The 19,588-nt window shown below is 45.0% G+C and overlaps 1 protein-coding gene across 1 annotated transcript in view; it reads right to left on the reverse strand.

Moving 5' to 3' along the window:
• Nucleotides 1–19,588, reverse strand: part of LOC119437159 (deoxynucleotidyltransferase terminal-interacting protein 2) — a 43,972-nt gene that overhangs the window by 18,124 nt on the left and 6,260 nt on the right. Inside the window, exons 4-5 of the mRNA XM_037704231.2 lie at nucleotides 18,139–18,234; nucleotides 9,832–9,996 (exon numbers count right to left, since the gene is read on the reverse strand). Coding sequence (XP_037560159.1) covers nucleotides 9,832–9,996; nucleotides 18,139–18,234 — 261 coding nt within the window. The remainder of the gene's footprint in view (nucleotides 1–9,831; nucleotides 9,997–18,138; nucleotides 18,235–19,588) is intronic.

The raw sequence follows: 19,588 nt of genomic DNA on the forward strand, positions 1-19,588 counted from the left end.
GCCCACCCGAAGGATGCCCACCCTCTGAAATGTAGAACTCATTTTTTTTGCCTACAAATACGACGAGCCACATACAACCGTTGGACGCGGGCATCATTCGAAACACCAAGCATCATTTTAAGAGCCTCTTGGTGCGTCTTCTGCTAGCAAAATTGGAGCAGAAATATATGGAGCTGAACATCAGCATCTTAGATGCGAAACACTTCATCGCAACGAGTTGGGATCGCGTCTCGCCGACTACGATCTCTAACTGTTTTGCGAAATGCAGCTTTGGCAAGCCATCTGAAGACCATATGCAAAAGCCAGCAGTTGGAATTGAAGATTAGAGCGAGCTCGGAGTTACTGTATTTATTCAAATGTAGGCCGATAACAGGCGATGCCACTATAGTACCGCTTTCTAACGAACAGTTGTCCTAGCCGCAGAGGCATCGTCAAACGTTCAATCTGGGCGGGACTTCGGCATCGATAAGAAAAACGTCCGTCATTGGAGGGGGCAATGATGCATCAGCGTGCAGCGTGGCGGTATCATAATGGCACCAAACAGGCAATGCTACTATAGTACCGCTTTCTAACGAACAGTTGTGCTAGCCACAGAGGCATCGTCAAACGTTCAAGCCGGGCAGGACTTTGGCATCAATGAGAAAAACGTCCTTCGTTGGAGGCGGCAACGGGAAATGCTTTTAGCGCGTGCCGCAAGGAGGATGACATTTACCCAGGAACTTTGATCGTGCACTCCTTCAAAAAGTGCAGCATCTCTAATACGCTTGATGGTACTGAATATAGTGCATTGTTTGAAAATGGCAGAAATAAGGAAGATAGCGACAAGGCTAGCAGCGATAATGACGTAGAATGAGCTCGGCACGTTCATATTCAATAAATGCTGTTTTCATTTTGTGAACCCTGTCCTTGCCTTTTTGTTCGGCCCACATTTGAGGCAAGTTTTTTTTTTTTTTCTGACTTTGGACTTTAGGGGGTCGGCTTAGAATCGGAGTCGGCCTAGATTAGAGTAAATACGGTACTTGCACTGAGGACAATTTTGTCACTGCCAATGAGGACCTTGTGACTTGTGGTTTGCGTACTGTGGAGGACATTGCCAAAGAGCTTTCCACATCACAGCCTGATGCTTTGACCAGCGAGAAAGAAGATGAGGACCGCAGCAGCAGCCACGACGGGCAGCCTCCGACGGCCAAAACGCTCCTTGTACTCGATGTGCTGAGGCATCCAGTGGCATGCGAAAACATTCGCGAGGTCCCGTGCATACACTTTTACGCCTTCCAGAAGGCAATCGCTGACGATTTGGGCAAGAAGAAAATGCAGATGAATATTGGCAATTTTTTCTGCCGCAAATAAATAAATTTTTTCTTGATTTTGTGTATGTTTTGACGATACGAATTTTGGTTGATATAAATAGTATTCCACGCGACCCCATGAAATTTGTATCACCAAGATTTCACTGTATTGAACTATTTCTCAATTGTTGCATGTTTTGATATAACGAGGTTCAGCTGTATTTTCTCTCTGCTAGTGTGAATCGTGTGCAAGCATGGCAAGCCTCTGCATGTAAATCATGTGCATTGGTGTCAAAAGGCTAGAGTGGGTCATTTATAAATATGCCAGTCCAAACCGGAGGGCCTGCCACAGCCAGGCTATCGAAAGGCTTAGCACTGCGGTAAGTAATTGATGACAGCCCTTAACCCCTGCTCAAATAAATAACCTGTTGTGGTGTCTATAATTAAATCAATAAGGCACTTTATTTTCGTCAACAAGCTAGTTTCAGAAAGCATGCCATACTTCCGTACATACTGCCGTACTAGCCATAGCCATGCTACATGCCCTTTTTGTTGATACACACTGCTCTTGTGTTCAATACATGCAGAGATCTTACCCAGCAACTGTACAGTGTGTACTGTGTAAGCAGAACTTCAAAAAACACTCTGCAGGGCAGGCTTGATGCCAATGACAATAGGAAGCGACAAGTGGAGCTTCATTTTCCGTACAGAATTCTAACAAATACATCAATATTAGTCCATTTCTTGAAGAAAGAAAGCATACATTGCTTTGAGTAAACATGGTTAATAGGACATGGGTACTTTGTCAGCCATGACATAAGTAGTCTAAGGGGTTGGACTGGTCGTAGGAGGCCAAAAATTGTAAAACAAATTGAATTTTATAACTGACATTTTCAAAATGTATAACGCTTTTTGAACTATTCTGTAAACTATCTTGCTTCAAGAATCAATATTTTGGTAAAATAATAACAAAATTCACTGTATAAATCCGTGCCCCTCCTATCTTGAGTTCTTGAAGTTTTCTTGCAATTATTTTTTTACTACTTGCTATCTGCCCACATTGATATATAAGCACCCCAAGTAGATAAAATTTTTTTGTAATCGAAATTTGCAAGTAAGATACCGTACTTACACGATTGTAGATCGACCCATTTTTTCAAATTTGGCAATCCAATGTTGGGGGGTCGACTTAGAATCGAAACCGAACCGTGTACCGCTAGTAACGGCAAGAGAAACGAGAAATCAGGGGTGCTACGGCGTGGTTACAACTTTGCACCTACGTTTTTATGGTTACGGCAGAAGCGTAGCGTAATAATTTACTGTATTGCATACACTTTGATTGCGCGCACCACGAGCGCACGGCTCTTGTGGGAGCATCGATCATGGAAGAGCCGCCGTTTAGGGGGTATTGGTAGATGGCAGAAGAGCCGCCGTTTGGGGGGTATTGGTAGCTGGCAGAAGAGCCGCCGTTATGGGGGTATTGGTAGTTGGTGGAAGAGCCGTCGTTTGGGGAGTATTAGTAGTTGGCGGAAGAGCTTTTCTTTGAGATACGATTGTTTTCGACGGCCGCTCGCATCTGTCACTTCTGCTGTTCTGCTGAATCGTGGCGCCTGTCATGAGTGCCAAGAACTTTCGGCGCTCGTTCTCAGCAGCGTTCAAACGGGCTGCTATCCTCCATGTTGAGGAAACTAACAACTGCTCAGCGGGACGCAAGTCTGGCTACTGTGTGCGGGTGGGTCCGCTCTGCGTGGGGGGCTGTACCGCGCGATGTCGTGGTGCGGTCGTTCGCGAAGTGTGGACTCACTTTTGATGACGACGTGCTGCGTCCTGGGACCGCAGCAGCTATGACGGCAGCAGTACCAGTGAGGTCAACTCTAGTGACGATGAGTAGTCTTACCAACCCCATCAATAAATATCCCTTGTGTGAAATGCACTCGCGTGGTTTTTCTCCCCCCCCCCCAATTTTTTTTTTTCTTGAGACATGCAATTTTGGGGGGGTCGACCTACATTCGAGTCGACTTACAATCGTGTAAATACGGTAGGGTTGTTCGTCTTCGGGTAAAACCCGATTTTACCCGATTTTTTACACCCCAAACATGTTTCAGAAAAATCTAGTTAAACCCGATTTCTCCCCAAATTCCCCCCCCCCCCCCCAAAACCACATACCAACTTTTTTTCTTCTTTTTCTTTTTTAACACTGCACGGAGTTTACAGTACACACAGCGCAAGCTACCCTGCCCCGGGACAACGGAGTTAGATCCTGCTGGCTTTAGTGAACTCCAGTGACCTATAGACTTCATTTCACAAGCTGTGTGCAGCACTGTGAATGCTACACGGCTCTCAACGAACTGCCCAACGAGTGCGCCCAACTCTGAGTTAGTAACCCCAGGCATCACTGGAGTGCTTACCATCAACACTCTTCTGTGCTACTATACACAATGGCACTGCACTGTTAAAGAGAACGTCTCAGACAAACACGAAAACCAGCTAACGTTATGGAAATTGTTAGCCGTCTTGGATCCATTCCAGAAACGTCTGCTGAGCCAGTCACTTGATGACTACCGACTTCTTCATTTCCGTGCCCGACGACATGGAGTCACTTCACAATGAGTTTAACCAGTACTTGCTGGAAGCAAGCCCCACTAACACAGCTGTCGAACTCATTGAGTACTGGCATGACTCTACTGCTCGCTACCCCAGGATGGCAAATCCTGCACTGACATTGTTGTGCCTACCTAATGGAAGCTGTGATGTCGAGAGAACTTTCTCTCAGCTGAGATGTTTTCAAATATCGAACAGGTCGCGGATGGAGACTAACATGTTGCGCATGCAGTTTATAATGTATAACAAGGATGTGTAAAAAATCGATGACCAGCTTTTCATGAATAAAATGTTTCATCTGCTTGAATGCTGTTTAACTGTCATAATTACTTATTAATTTCCAAGCAAACTCCGAACTTCGGAGTACAGTAAAACCTCGATAATTCGAACTCAGTTAATTCGAAGAATTTGAGCGGTCCCGTCATTCTCAATGCAAATTCTACCGGATAATTTGAATGGCCAGCGTGGCTCTATTCGGATAATTCGAAGTTTCTGGCTGGTAGCAATGTGCGGCGGTTAGGTTAGGGTGCTCCGTACAGTCGCCAACCGATTTTCCGAGCTCATGGGGACTGAAAAATAGTCCGAAAAACTCGTTAGGCCGAAAAAAAAGAGAAAATTATTAGTGCGGCTCAAAAAAAAAAAAAAACTAATAATGCCCTGCCTCATACTACGCTTGGAGGGGATTGACTTGCTTGGGTTTGCGCAGCAGTGACGTCGTCTCCGTGTACAGTCGACACGAACGTCAACGCGTTGGCGATCTCCGCCAACTGAGTTCGCCATGGAGAACCAAGAAACGAGCTTCGCACCGCTTAGCTCTCACGAAGGCACAGGATGTAGCGCCGATCACTGAGACATGGGTCTCCGAGACACCTGCTCAATGTACATGCTGCATTCAAAATAGTAACCGAAACTTTAGAGATTAAAAAAAAAAACTCGCTGAATCAACAAGCGTGGAGTCGGTGCGCACGAGCGCGGCCGCCGCAGCGAGCGAAGGTTCGTGCGGTCTATCGCTTCAACGGAAACTGAGCGGCGAGAGCATGGCGGATACAAAGGTCAGGGCCGTCTGGAGATCGCTTTCAAGATACGGTGCGGGCGAGAACCCGCTCCGGCACTAAGTACACAGTTAGCAGAGTAGAAGTCGCCCCCCCCCCCCCTCCACGGCCTTTCGTGTGAGGGAGGAAGTCGCATTTACACTCCGCCGTGCGTTCGCTCTCCATGAGAGCGCGCGTCCCCCGTGCGCTGTCACTCGCACATACGGCGGGCGCGCGGCCATAAAAAAACATCCCACAATAAATGGTTATGATAGTGCTGAGCGCATATACTAGAAAGGAAAAGGAAAAAGTGCAGTACTCTGAAGCGTTTTGTCAGCCAAGGAAGAGCGGCCATGGCCTCCGAGACAGGAGGATGGCGCGAGCTTTCTATTGATAGCGCGCGCCTTCCAATCTTGGAGGCTATAGCGAACCACTGGAATCCAAGCAAGTGCAAAATCCAACATGGCGGTCTCCAAGATTGGGTAGTGTGGCTCGGAGTGATTTAGTCCGGAAAATCGAACTTTGGCGTCTCAATTTGTCCGAAAAATTGGGTGCGAAAATGCATGAACTCAATCCTGACGGTGCATTTTTGAAGTCCGGAATATCCAGCAAGTCCAAACTTTTGGAGTCAAACACCCTCACGCCCGCTTTCGTGGCAGTTATCGATTCCGTGAACATCGTCCGCAACTTTGTTGAGTGCAGTGCGGGTGAAATTTGTATGCTACGTGCTGTAAGCCAGCTGGAGAGCATGACACTAGGGGCGGCGAACTACCGCGCCAAGTAATCCCGCATCAGTGATTACTTCGAGTAATCTTTCTCGGACATGGAAAATAAAGGTGGTTTCTTTTTGCGGCAAGTTCTTTCTTGTTTTTTAAAATTAATTTCGGTTAATTCGAAAATCCACTTAATTTGAAGAATTTTCGTGGTCTGGCGACCTTCGAATTATCGAGGTTTTACTGTATTTGCTAGAAAACCCTGATGTCCCCCGATTACCAGCGTGAAACAGATCCCAAGTTTTAATGCTTGAGCGTTAAGGAGCTTGTGATTCCTTAAGATAAAACAAAAAAGAAAAAGCTCGAATGTAATGTAGTACTTGGTAGATTTGTAAATTTAACTTGAAAAAACCCAAATTTTGAAATGGTTCTACAAAAAACCCGATTTCTCCCCCATTATCAGCTTGAAAAAGAACACCCGATTTTTACCCCCTGAATTTAAAAAATATAAAACCTGGAAACAAACAACCCTGAAGTGCTATAATCAGTGGCGCACCGACGGGGGGAGGGTTTCGAGTTTTGTAACCCCCCCTGAGGCCGAGTTAATCCCCCCCACGCGTCCAGCCCCAGCGTTACTAGATTACCTCTTTCAGTTTGCAAACTCCGGCGGCGCGGGTGTCACCCTTGCATGTTCCGCTCGAGCGAGGGCGCACTCGTCGCTGTTTGACCGGTCTCGTTGGGTCTGACGGTGGGTCGCAACGGGTGGTTTCAGCGGGTGTTGGCGGTGCGCCTGTCTTTTTGCAACTGCTCTGGCGAAGTCAACGCAGTCTTGGCCCCGTGCCGAGTGTTTCTCGTTGCCTCAACTGTGTTGTGTAGTGATCACTATCCCTGTGAGTACCAGTGAGATCTACCAACGCAGCTCGTGCGGCGTTCGCTCCCGCTGCAACTTGTTACATTCGCAACCACGTTCGGCGTCCTTGCGCCCGAGCTGTGCTTCTTGCGGATCGTGTGACGCAGCCTGACTTGCTCACTTCAAATCAAGGCAAGAACAGCTTTTCAACGTAATGTGCGACTACGGTTGACCACCATTGATTATCGCAACTGCATATATATCGTTTGTGACTGTGACGTGTCCTGAATGTGAGAAAACACAGTCTTGGCCCCGTGCCGAGTGTTTCTCGTTGCCTTCAACTGTGTTGTGTAGTGATCACTATCCCTGTGAGTCCCAGCGAGATCTATCGACGCAGCTCGTGCGGCGTGTGCTCCTGCTGCAACTTGTGAGGAGAGAGGCTCCGGTCGCCGAGCAGTGTGGACGTGTCCGCGTCGTGCTCCGACAATGTTGCCTATGCTTGGTGTTACAAGCCTGGATACGTGATCCAAAGTGTGCACATCGGATTCCGCTAAGTGTTCTGCATCTGTGAATATCGGTCTCGCCAGGTAGGACCACCTTTTTGCCAATTTTACGGGACTTCTTGCTCCAACCTCGTGTAGGAACGCCGGCTTTCGCCGGCGGTCGCGGAGGGAGCGTCCGTGCGTGCCGAACGCGCCTGGCGTCTGCCGAATGTGCCAGGACTCTGCCGAACGTGCCAGGACTCTGCCGAGCTTCGCGCACATCATGCCATACACCGCAGAAGGGGAAACGATCGCGCCGGCGGTCCTTCAAGGGGCCGAATAGAATACAATCGTCAGCAAGAGGCATGAAGAATTCTACCAACGCGAGCGCCGTGCCCTCAAGGCGCTCTTGCAATAGACCGACTCAGCGAGTTCGCCCGCTGACAAGGCACACAACAACGGCAAGTACGCCATCAGTCGGAAAAAGACAACCGAGATACAGATGAGGCCACCCATCGCACGCCTCCCACGTTACGACCCCAAGATTGTCGTCAGACCGCGTAATTTAAATTTACGCACTATTCCCCCCGGCACACTGCTGGCGACGGTGTGCGCGCAACTGAATCTCCTGATGCCGGTGATCAGGAACGAAGACCAGCTACGGATTAACCCGTACAACAACACTTTTACCATCAGTACCCCGAGTGACGAACGCGCCCAACTCTACCTGAACCTCCCCGGTATCCGCATCAACGATGCAGATCACCCAGTCATGGCCTAACTCCCGGCTCCCGACAACGCCGTACGCGGAGTCATCTATGGAACGTTGGGAGACGAGTCGGCGGAAGAGATCATCGAACTATGCACAATCGAGAACCCGAAACTCCAGATTCTATCTGCGAGGCGAATGGGACAATCCAGGGCCATGGTGATCACCTTTGCCAGCACAAAGCTCCCGAGAATCGTCAAATTCCAGTGTATGCCCTTCAACTGCTTTCCCTTCAGGGAGAGAGTGGAAACGTGCTACAACTGCAGAAGAACCGGTCATCGAGCCGACATCTGCTATCAACCCCGAACACAGAGGTGCCGCTGTTGCGGAGAAGTGTCTTAATTAACTATATCTTGATTATATGCATCTTCATTAACTTCGCTTTAATTAACACCAACAGTTGAGGATTCGACTCCCACCAACGGTCGTGGGTCTGGGTGCCATGATTAACTATATCCTAATTAACTGTGTCTTAATTAACTTTGCCTTAAGTAATACCAAACGTTGTGGGTTCGAGTGCTTTATGCACTCTATGTGAATTAAGGTAGAGTTAACTAAGGCACTCGAAACCACGACCTTTGTTGGTGGTACCATGAATTTAGGTGCCGTAACACCGGACGTCGGATTTTACGGCCCACGAGCCATCTACGGTTTTCGCCTTCATAAATTGTTTTCAATTTGACTTCTGTTGTTCTCGTCGTCTTTCGCGTTTTATAGCCTTAAAAACGGCGAGCTCTTACTGAAGTACTTCGGTATCTTGCTTTAAAAAATGCGTATCCTGGCATTGAGTGTTCTCGAACAAACGAGTGGTTCTAGGTTTCAATATTTTCGGCGGCATCAGATAATTATGTTCCCTGACCCACCGTAAACACGTAATCTTATATAGAACTGAATTAAAAAGAACTGAACCCGATTAACCTTCACAGCTGAATGGCTGAGTCCCGCATAGCACTAGCTAGATTGAGGCATCTCAGTCACCTCTCTGCCGTGTGGAATGGCTCTAGTGGCTTGAAACGATACTCTAGTTGCACAATTGAAATAACGTTTGCTCACAATCTCGGAAATAACTCCCCTTACACAAAATTAACTGCGTAAATTGCGTTTAACGCAGCGCGCAGGCTCCGTAACCATGATGCGACCGGGCCAACAGCGTCGGAAGCGCCACCTCGCGAGCGGGAACCGAAAGGGGCCACGTTTTGCCGCTGCATGCCGCCGGAGTTTGGAAACTGAAAGAGGTAATCTAGTAATGTTGTCCAGCCCCACCAGTCCAACGTGTACCTTCAGTGCTATGTTCACATTGTCATTACAATTCAGAAGGTAGCTTGAGGTCGAATTTTCCTGATTAACAAAAACACTATCACTGTCTTGTATTTATTCATTCACTCTTAAATTACTGTGAGTAAAACGCTGCAGAAATGAACATCGTCATCATGCTTGGTGTCATTATTATAATTATTAGGCATTTTAGGGAAATTGCATATTATGCACAGTGCTTGCTTCCCCCCTCTCAACAATTTACCCTCCCTCCCCCCCCCCCCCCTCCAGCAGAGATCCTGGGTGCGCGCTACTGGCTATAATGCAAGCAGGTTTTAAAATTCTTGATTTAAATGTAAATTATTTTGCTCTATTTCCTGCCGCATTGTTCCTACATTGCAGAAAGTGAACTTCAATGTATTATAATGGCACTTATATTGACCAATGTTTAAAAACGCTAGCATTATTGCATTCTTCCCCTTTTGAGCTGTTGACCCATGCACAAAAATTTTTCTCACAGGAGAGGTCTGAAACAATAGTATATTTGTAATTAATTTAATTAACTCGTGGAATAACTGATCTGCAAAGAAAATTAACATTTGAAATCAGCAGGAAAAGCTAAACAAGTATGCATAATTTCGTCAAGATCAGTGAAAAAAAAATTTTACTCTCAGAGCCAGGCACCCCTTAAGAGAAGCAAAAAGAAAATCTGATCCTAAATGTTTGAATGGCTAAATGAAACTAAGAGATAATTGGTGTACATTTGCACAGCTTACTGTAACGCTATAACCCAGAATGTTAGACAGCCATAAGTGAGACAAAGCCCCAAAGTGTTGGCATACCTGGAAATACTTGGGCAAGTCCTTCAGGTCATTTTTCTTGTAGAAGCGCTTCGGGTCAAGCACATGTCTCATGCGAAGAACCTCCAGGTCATGCTTCAGTTCATCAGTCATTTCAGGAGCAGGCAAGCCAAACCAACCCGGGCCTTTTGTTTTGCTGCGTTCCTCCTGCAGAAACAACAAGGATCTGTGGTTGGAAAAATACGGTGAAAAAGTTCGAATTCCAATTCCCCTCCCCCTCAAATTTGCAGCTTCAGGAAAGATGAATGAAATGTAGTGGCCATAGAAACCTATGGAAGACAGTAACAAAGCCTCAGCTAATGGAGTATGGAGAAATATTTTCTATGATGCATAAACTCGACCAGCTTCTTGCATGTGACAGGATGACTTCAGAAAGTACAGTCGACTCCCAGTAATTCAACCTGGGTTAATTAAACTTTTCGCTTAATTCAAATGCACCAAAACGTCCCAGCAGGAAACCATGCTTTGCTATGGAAGGAAAACTCGTTTAGCTCGAATACAAAAGCATACCACTTTGACTAATTCAACCCGCACCGACACCCCCTGGTGCACCCTATGTATGTAGCGATTGCTAAAACCTTGAAAACAAGGAATTCAGCAGAAGGTGCTACTTCTTTTGAGAAATTTGTTAGTGCCGACAACAGTGTTGAGGTTTGTGGGCCACTCATTGATGACGACACAGTCAACAATGTTTCAGTCCAATGCTGAGACAGCGTTTAAAAATGTCAGCACTCTTCACCACATGCTAGTTGATTTGCACTTTAAGAGGAAGAAGCAAAAAGACATTACAGACTAGTTCAAGCAATAAAAAAGATTTGAATTCGTTCATTTTGCCACCATTTCTTATTTAAACCTTTAGGATAATTTCACTCAATTTTGTGGTTCCACAAGGGTACAATTAACGGGAGTCGACTGTACTGCATGTAGGTTGTGAAACACAGATATTTTAATTCAGTACTATATTAAAGTTGGTCTTGAAATGCCGGAACTGGCATCTTATTACCATGACACTGAGCAGGTTGCTGATGCTTTGTAACAACAGGGCTGGGTACGATGACATTACTTATAAAAAAAAAAAATAAACATGACCACTGTGTGCACTTCCTCTGGCTGTGCTCACGTATGGCAGAAGCAACAATCGCCAATCACAAGAATGGAGCGAGCCACTGTGATGCAACATCATGAAGCATCCACCTTCTGTGTACTAAAACTCGTTTGCAGAAACAAGTATATTATAGTACATTATTTAGGGTGCTCTAATAGTTACCAGTACATATTAGTTTAGGGGGCTCAGACCTTCATTTGTCGCCAAAAAGAAAACATGACAAGTTGAAAATGTCATGCCAGTACTCCTTTAATCGAGCATTCAGCAGAAATCTGTTGCACAACAAGAATAATCAAATATTTTTCATAAAAGATATGCACCTATCAGAACAGAAAAATAAGAACTTTTCATAGTTGTGCATTTACAGAAATATAAAAATGGGGGAGGGGGAGGTGTTGCTCTGTCAATGCAAGGCTTACACACAGGACCTTTGTTCAAAGCGGTGATGGGATGAAAACCAATAACTTCTAGGTACTGCACTTGCCTATTGCAAATAACCCAACTCATCACCAACACCCCAAGTGGACACTAGAATACACTCGCATATAAAGGTACCCCATCAAAAGTTTTCGGAACACGGGATCCACGTAAAATCTGAATTTCATCGCAGCCTAGGCATAGGTCCTTCAACCGAAAGGTAGAGTTGATATTTCTCTGTACAATCATCACAATTCTGACATACATTTCACACTCTGTGGTGAAGTCGCAAGAAAATTGAACCCCCCCCTTATTCTCATTTTCAGTTTCCAAAATATTCTGAGGGTGGCTGTACATACGTGGTCCTTTACACATGCCCTATACTGTGCAGGAAGCTGAAGGTAAAATATCTGTTATACTCGAGATATAATTTCCACCCTAAACAATTCAGTAAACAACCTATCAGCTGCAAACTCATTACAGAATCATACTGAGAAATTCTGATCACCGATGTGGGATAATTTGGAGCAAATTGGTGGATCATCTACCGCACTGCTATGTGTGACACATATGCATGTTCTCCAGTGTATCCATCTACATTTTTTCTTGTTTATATCAACTCTTTCCTTCTCTCTGTGATCATTTTTATGTATACAGACTAAATAATAATAGTATTAGGTTAACTCTTTCCGTACCGCGCCCATTGGGCATGGTTAGCACTCTATCGATGGTTCGAAACACTGCTTTCGAGACCTTCCGCACCACTCACGGACATACTGCGCTATCGGATGTGAAGGATGATGATAAGTGGTTCTTGAGGGAAAGGGAAAGGTTGGCGCTATCTTCTGCAGCCCTTGAGGGAGCACGGCTCAGCGATGTGAAGGAGAACTATATTTTAGTTTTCTAAACAGTTTGCTTTTTTCCCGCGAGGTGGTGATTTTTAAACGCGCTCCGAAGTTCCGCGATCGTCAAAAGAGAACGAAAAAATGGCCGCCCGCTATCGATGGTTTGAAACGCCGCTCACGGACACACTGCGCCATCGGACATCAAAGAGGAGAAACTATATTTTTGTTTTCTAAGCAGTTCGCTTTTTTCCCACCAGGCGGTGATCTTTAAACGTGCTTCGAAGTTTCGCGAGCGTCAAAGCAGAACGCAAAAATGTCCGGCTCTGGAAACAGCGTGCGCGCTTTGGGAGATCGCAGATATCGTTATTCCGCTGCCTCTGTGGCTGATCTTATTGATACATCGAATAGCAGCGAGTCGGAGGACTCTGATTTTTGGTCGGACTTTGAGTCTGAAAGCGACGATGACGCAAACCAGCCCGGAACATCGGTGGCCGCAGCCCGACACGCCCAAGTGCAGTGCTTGCAGTTAAATTTTTGTAGCAGAATACCTGTTCAATGAAAAATTTAGATTTTTTTGGAGATTGTGCCTAATAGGTGGCAATACATCTTGTATAGCGCATAATTTTCATAACACTTTTTTCTTAGCAGATACAAGCGTGTCTTTACAAACTTTGTTCAATTTTATCTTTATTTTAACAATTAATATAATTTTTATGACATAAATATCATTAATAAAATGTTTATGCCTGAAAAGTGCATTCATTTTGCTTTCGGTTTATGTATTACATTAAATATTGGGTGCAGCAGTTCCTTCAGGAAAAAAAAAACATATACCGTAACATACAAAAAACACCTATTTTCCCTATGGCAGGGAAAGGGTTAAGCTGTACTATTAAAGTACACTTCTACAATAGTAAAATCACCACTCTTACACTGGCTTGGGAATGCTGTCTTGAAGGTCACACACTAACTCACTGTGACATCATGAATTTTAACAATATCTAGTACGTACTTGTGTCCGATTGATTGTTTATTAGTAAAAAAAATGGCTACATTGCATTCTAAAAGAGCCAAAGGCTCCGCCTAGCAAGTTTCAACAGCTTTTCCTGTGCCAAAATGGTCCAGATACAAGAAAAAAATACTTTTAAATACATTCTAGACCCACTACAACGAATTTCACAGGACACGCGAAGAATTTCGTTGTGGCGGAACTTCGTTTACGCGAAATTGGTATGTATATACGTACCCCCAAACGGCAAAGCCGCAAACAAAACCGAAACCATCATCCGGGAAATCTTCGCGATGGCGTGGGGGCAAAGGTTGAGACGTACCGAAGGCAGTCGATAAAGTGTCAACTTCATGAGAGAATGCATTTTGCGCCGCTGTTACAGCATTTTTCGTACATTGCGGTCGACGCCTAACCCAACACGCGGCGTGCCCGGCCGATCGCGAAACACTCATTTTGCGGCACATATACCCATCACAAGAAGTGCTTTGAATTATCACAATTTCACTGCATATTTATGAGAAAGTCTGCAAGCTTGCGCTTACCGGAAATTTTATTTTCAGAAGTCGGTCAGCCTGGATTTCTTACGCTTCACGGCAAGCAAAGGCGCTACACGCGAGTCTCACAGTCCGTTAAAACAGCCATCGCAATGTCATTGTCGTGGGTTCTGATAACTTTTCTGATAAGGTGAAAAGGATCCATTAATTTCAAAGCAGTCGCCAGAGTCAGTGTGTCTAGCGGATTGTCATTTTCCCCAGACGACAATACGTTAGCATTTTGTTGACAACAGCGGCTGCGGCGCGGCCGCTCGGGCGCTATCTTGAAAGCAATCTGTGACGTACACAAAGTGAGCGCCCGCGCGGGCCTCATCTTTAAAGCGATCTGCGATGTGGGCAAAGTGCAACTAGTGCCGGTAGAGTCATGTGCGCTGTACTTTCGACGTTTAGTTTGCGGTGAAGCGAGAGACGGCATTCCAGAGTGATGACACCCGAGTTTCCGCGGTCATCGAGCGAGATGTGTTCATGTTTACCTGTGCGCGCGACACAGTGCTCGGTAATTTAGTTAGGGAATGTTTACAAGTTTATACGGCCAATAAAACTACTATCCTTAATTCGTATAGCTGTCTACTAATAGCTGTCTCCAGGAGGAGGAGCCATGCTTTACTGAAGCCGTGCGTGCCCGCCGGGCCAAAAGGCTTCGGGGGGAGGGGGCGCGTTCTGCACCACGAGCGCCCGCCCGCGCGGCTGTATCTTGAAAGCCATCTGCGGCGGGGCAGAGTCTGCCCTCCCTGTGTTTTCGTGGCTAAGATCGCGTTGATGCGTGTGCCAGCACGAAGCTCAATTCGCTCGTTGCTGCTGCTGCGCTGACTCATTCCAGCGTTTCGACAGCCAGTTTCCACGGTCGAGTGAGATGCGTTCATGTTTGCTTGTGTGCGCATGACACCATGCTTGTTAATTTAGTTAGATTTACATATTTATACAGCTGATAAAACTATTATCCTCACTTTGTATAGCTGTCCACTAATTTGCTATCGCAATCGATGCTTTGGGTTTCAGGCGAAACTGCGACTTTTTTGTCCCTTTTGTGCACCTCCCTCACTCTCCTTTTGCAGTGCTTGCCTGCAATTACACCGAAATTTTTACCAAACAGTCAGCACATGTGAGAGGGAGCCACAGTTGACACTACATGCTGATAGGTCAGTGCAGGTGCAACGTGATTTAAGGAAGCAGCGGTCTGCTATGTAAGCGCAGGCGAGGGTGCACCTTCTGCGCATGTTTTTCTTGGCATTTGCCACTCTCGCTCATTGTCTTATATGTTGCAGAGGGAAAGTCGTATCACACCTGCACCTACTTTCAAGCAGAAGGATGACCATGGTCACATTTAGTTATGCCTTGTCACTTTGAAAGGTCTGTATGTGCTGGTTATTCTATTGCCGATGTTTGTATTTTTTTCATGCGAGAACTGCTATGTCTATCTCACTGTAAAAAGGAATGCTGAGAGTTGGGCTAAGTCAGAACCGGGCAGCAGCACAGTTGGAGAGGAAAGAGGGGGTGCACTATTCAGTGAACCCACGCGGGCTGCACCTCAGAGTTCCGTGGGCCGTGTGTTTGAGACTCCTGCTCTAGAGGGTGGCAACGAGCACAACATTGACAGGGATGAGGGAAGACACAGGACAGGTGTGCCATACAACTTGTATTTACTGAAACCAGCAAGTAAAAAAAACAAAAAAACATTAAACCAGGTTGTCAGACATACACACAGTGAAGATAAGTGCCGTGCTGGTTTCAATAAACAGCAGTTGAAATGAGCACCTGTCCTGTGTCCTCCCTTGTCCCTGTCAATTTTGTGTCCGTTCCCGTCCTGTCAATATGCACCAACAAGGCACATTGCCAAGAAAGGTATTTTTATCCAGGAATACTCAACTTCCCTTTTTTTTGCCAAATGAATAATACAGCTTTCAAGCATACTTTAACAGTCTAAACTGACTCCTCTTTTGTGTCTCTTTTAATGAATATGCTGCTGCCGGTTACATCTATCTAAATCAGATCGGTCTATATTGGCCACCACTGCCACATCCCACAAGCTAGGAGCATTCTTGCATGAGCTCACTGGGAAAGGTTGGGGGGTGGTTGAACAGCACTGCAGCCTAGTTTTTGAATGCAGAGCACAAGAGAGAAAAAAAAAAAAAAGGAACGACAGAGGGAAGACTTCAAAGGGGCTTGCCATTAGGCTAGCTGGTACATGATACTTAGAATGGAAACAGCACAAAAAAACTGTGTTGGTTCCACACTAAAGGAAAGACTACAGCTATCAGTAAAAAGGAAGTTAAAAATAAAAAATAAAAACAAAAAGAAGCACTACTGTAGGTTGTGACGAATGGGCAAGAAATGATCTTGGATTAATAGATTGTCAATAGTGATCAGCAAACACCACTTGGAATGCATGATCTTCAATATGAGGAGGTACTACCAAGACAGTTCAAAAAAAAAATATATATATATATATACTGAATATATATCTGTATTTACAGGGTGCATTCTGCCTAATTACATAATTAGCCTTAATCAACTTCTCAAATATTATAATTAGACGAAAAGTGTTAAATAAATTGTAGAGCAACGTGAAAAACTCCCGATACAGCTTTCTGTTTGCTAACTATGTGCTACATAGAAATGTTTTTCTGAGCATGAAAGAAACCCGCGAATACGAACATGCAAAGTGCCTCGAGCAGCCAGTTGTGCAGCGTTGGGACACCCTGTATAATCCAAGTAATGTGTGGCTCCTGTCAGGTGCAAATGATACATATAAAACAGCACTACAGAGTTGGTATAAGTTCACGAGCATGTGCTTAAGATATTGAAGCTGTAAAGATCTCCTTGACTGCGGTGCGATAGTAAACATTTATCAGTGTACACAGGTTTGCGGCCCATTACAAACTTGTGCAAGCAATTCACAAAACAAAAAAGCAACTAATGAAGTTGTCTAAAAAGATGGAGAAATTGTGCTTGTTCTGAGAAAGACAAATTATTGCAAATTAATACAGCATTTATCGGGAAAAGCACGTGACAAGATGAGTTTGCTGAACCTTGACGAAATGAACAGAGAGTAATTTTATCCCTAGGTACACCCGGGAGCAAAAGTATACGGACCACGGGAGTTCATGCCAAACTGCATCCACGCGACATGTTCCGGCACGATGCCTTCTGTTGTGATTAGCGCATGAGCGACGGTGCACATGTGTGTCCTATCATATCTGCTGGCATGTCATGTTGCTTTTCGGAACAAACTATGCTGCTCGTCATCTAAACATTCGACAGGCAGCCACCTGTGCTCCTGTACATCTGTGCCGCTATTTCACTGAGTGGCTGCGGTAGAGCCATGGCTTGTGTGTCCATCTTGCATCGCATTGCTTCAGTTATTCCGCAGCCTACTGCCTTCTCTCATGCCTGTTGATGACTGGCGCATAATGCCTTGCTTCTTACTGCAGCTATGAGGGGCTATGTTATCGAAAGCGCTACCAATTTTTGCTGCTGCTTGCAGGGTTTTCCAATCAGTACTTCATCGCACAAAAGGATTGCAACAGTGTGCCAACACTTAATTTATGAAAGTAGCAGCAGCATGTCGGTAGGAAATATAGGAAACCCTTCAACACCGTGCCGCAGGAAGAAGTAAGCATTCTGCCCGAGTCATCAATAGAAGCAAGAGAAGTCGGTAGGCGTGTAAACTGAATAAATGCAAGGCACGAAGAACGCGCAAGCCAGCAATACCGCAGCCAATCAGTGAAACAGTGGCACAGTGGCTGCCCATTGAATGTTTATTCAACAAGCAGCGTAGCTCATTCAGAAAAGCAACATGACATACCGGCAGATATGATGGGATGTGCATGCGCACCAGCACCTGATGCCACTCTTGACAGCCAGCACAGCGTTGGAAGGTGGCGCGGCGATGCAGTTTGTCCCGCACTTCCGTGGTCTGTATACTTTTGGTCACGGGTGTACATGTACAAACTCGTGCAATAACTACAGTGGAACCTCGCTGATACGATTCTGCATAATATATGATACGTTTTTTTTTCTTTTCCCGATAACACGATTTGGGCGGATAACACACTCGATGATACGATTTTCGGATGATATGCTTTATTTTCCGGTTCCCGTTATGATCGTATCAACCAGGTTCCACTGTATTCCTTTCTATGTGTTGCATGAATCTGTGTTCAAAAAAGCCTCTCTGGGCAAATGCTCACAAATGGGAAGGTGATTCAAGCTCACTCCTTCATGAGCCCTCAAGAGTATCTCAAGAACGATTTTCAATTTTCTTCAGACATTTATAAAGATTGTGACAAAAGGAGGGAAGCACGGCATGCATGCTGATAAAGGCCAACATTAGGAGTAGATCTCCAAATGATCACTTACCTTGCGACGTAGTTTGATTTGCCTCATGGACTCCGAATATGGAGGTACACAATCCTTCTTCTCAAAGCCAGGAGTGAGTACGCTTCCCTTCAGCAGCTGCAAATGCAAGAACTTAAACTTGCAACCAACACTGGCTTCAAACTGTTGTTTGTTCTAGGCCTTTTCTATGCAAAAGTGAGAGCATATTTACACGCACTTGGCTACAAATGTTTATGGGACACAGTACCTTCGAAGAAGCTAACTCCTGTTCAGTCTGGGCACATAGCTTTGCATTCAAAGTTTCAGTGTGTAGCAGTTTTTGGGACCTACACACTGATCCATGAAATCATAAGCATGATGCCTTCACAGAGCAGAAATTCACATTTGTAGTGGAAGGTGTGTCCTGTAAGCTTTTGTGGCCAACAGTACATTTAGGTACGTATAGAAGACCGAGGGGAACAAAATGAACCTGGAGCCCTTCGCTATGACGTCCCTCATAGTCTAGGTGTTGTTTTGGGGCATTAACCCCAATCAATAAATCAGGCAATCAAGCGGTCAGTTGATCAATAAATAAAATCAATTTTAATTCTTTCTTTAGAAAGCAACCACAAATTTGTGCCACTGCATGCCTGAGACCTACACACATCCCTGGAAAAAATTTAGACAAACAAACAAGAATAAATACGAGGTACAAAGCTGGGTCAATGTGAGCATGTAAAGTGAGTCACTAAAATTAGTATATATAGCAAAGCCATATATATACAGCCACTATAGTCATGTGGCGTGACTGTAATAAAGCCTCGTGTTTTATGCCCATGGTGATTCAGGATTTTTATTAAATTTAAAGTGAAAACAACATTAAAATGTTGCTTTTGCAAATTATCGCCAGTAAAATCAGACACTCTATATGGTTAGCATGCTGTTTATGAGCTAGGGGGTTCGAGGTAACAATGCGTGACATATTGCTTTACATTTTATAACATCCTTGAATGTTTTCTTCTAAAGATGTGCAGATGGCAAAACTCTGACTTGAACTGCACACCAGTGATGAAAAAAAAAAGAGAAAGCGCAAATTAAGACCCTCACTTCCAAGTTCCACCAAGCACAGCAAGTTCACACGTACAAAAAAAAATAAACTGCTTGTTTCTTCTCAATCAGAAACATATTTGACTGCCATAATTATGTCATATAGTGACAAAATCCTTGTACAGTATAGACCACTTATAACGTAACCGCTTATAGTGCAGGATCGGATATAATACGGTCTTATCAGACTCCCGTTAATTTTCCCATAGCAGTCTATGTATATGCTTATCGCTTATAGTGCAGTTGCGGGACACGAAATACCCGTTACAGTGCTGCTGCCTGGAAGTATGGCAGTTAACCTAGACGGCAAACACTCCCCTCAAGCCACAAATACCGTACTTACTCGAATCTAATGCGCACTTTTTTTCCGATAAAACAGGTCCAA

Source organism: Dermacentor silvarum, chromosome 1 (genome assembly GCF_013339745.2).
Source record: "Dermacentor silvarum isolate Dsil-2018 chromosome 1, BIME_Dsil_1.4, whole genome shotgun sequence".
In the NCBI taxonomy this organism is placed as follows: Eukaryota; Metazoa; Arthropoda; class Arachnida; order Ixodida; family Ixodidae; genus Dermacentor; species Dermacentor silvarum.